Source organism: Mastomys coucha, unplaced genomic scaffold (genome assembly GCF_008632895.1).
Source record: "Mastomys coucha isolate ucsf_1 unplaced genomic scaffold, UCSF_Mcou_1 pScaffold22, whole genome shotgun sequence".
In the NCBI taxonomy this organism is placed as follows: domain Eukaryota; kingdom Metazoa; phylum Chordata; class Mammalia; order Rodentia; family Muridae; genus Mastomys; species Mastomys coucha.
In genome coordinates this window covers 115,744,885-115,745,130 of record NW_022196905.1, presented here as the reverse complement: position 1 = coordinate 115,745,130, position 246 = coordinate 115,744,885, and the positions used below count along the sequence as shown (strand labels likewise).

Sequence of the window (246 nt, the reverse complement as noted above, 5' to 3'; positions counted from 1 at the left end):
ACTAGCTTTAATAGACAAAGACAGCAAGAAACTAATGTTACAGGTGAAGCTCCAGGGAAGACAACCTCTCCTTCCAGGCTACATAGACAAGAGCCTGGCCCCTCCAACTGACTGCATATGGAAAGACAGAAATGGACTCAATGGGACCACTGCTGACAGAAAGACAGACACAGACAAGTTAACAAGCTCGCATTTAATAAGTCTGAAATCATTCTCAGCACATGGCATTGTACAGGGCATCTGTGG

General features: G+C 45.1%; 1 protein-coding gene across 1 annotated transcript in view; it reads right to left on the bottom strand.

Annotated features, from left to right (window-relative positions):
- Positions 1-214: 214 nt before the first annotated feature.
- Positions 215-246, bottom strand: part of Ppp1cc (protein phosphatase 1 catalytic subunit gamma) — a 15,043-nt gene continuing 15,011 nt past the window's right edge. The window contains exon 8 of the mRNA XM_031391141.1: positions 215-240. Coding sequence (XP_031247001.1) covers positions 215-240 — 26 coding nt within the window. The remainder of the gene's footprint in view (positions 241-246) is intronic.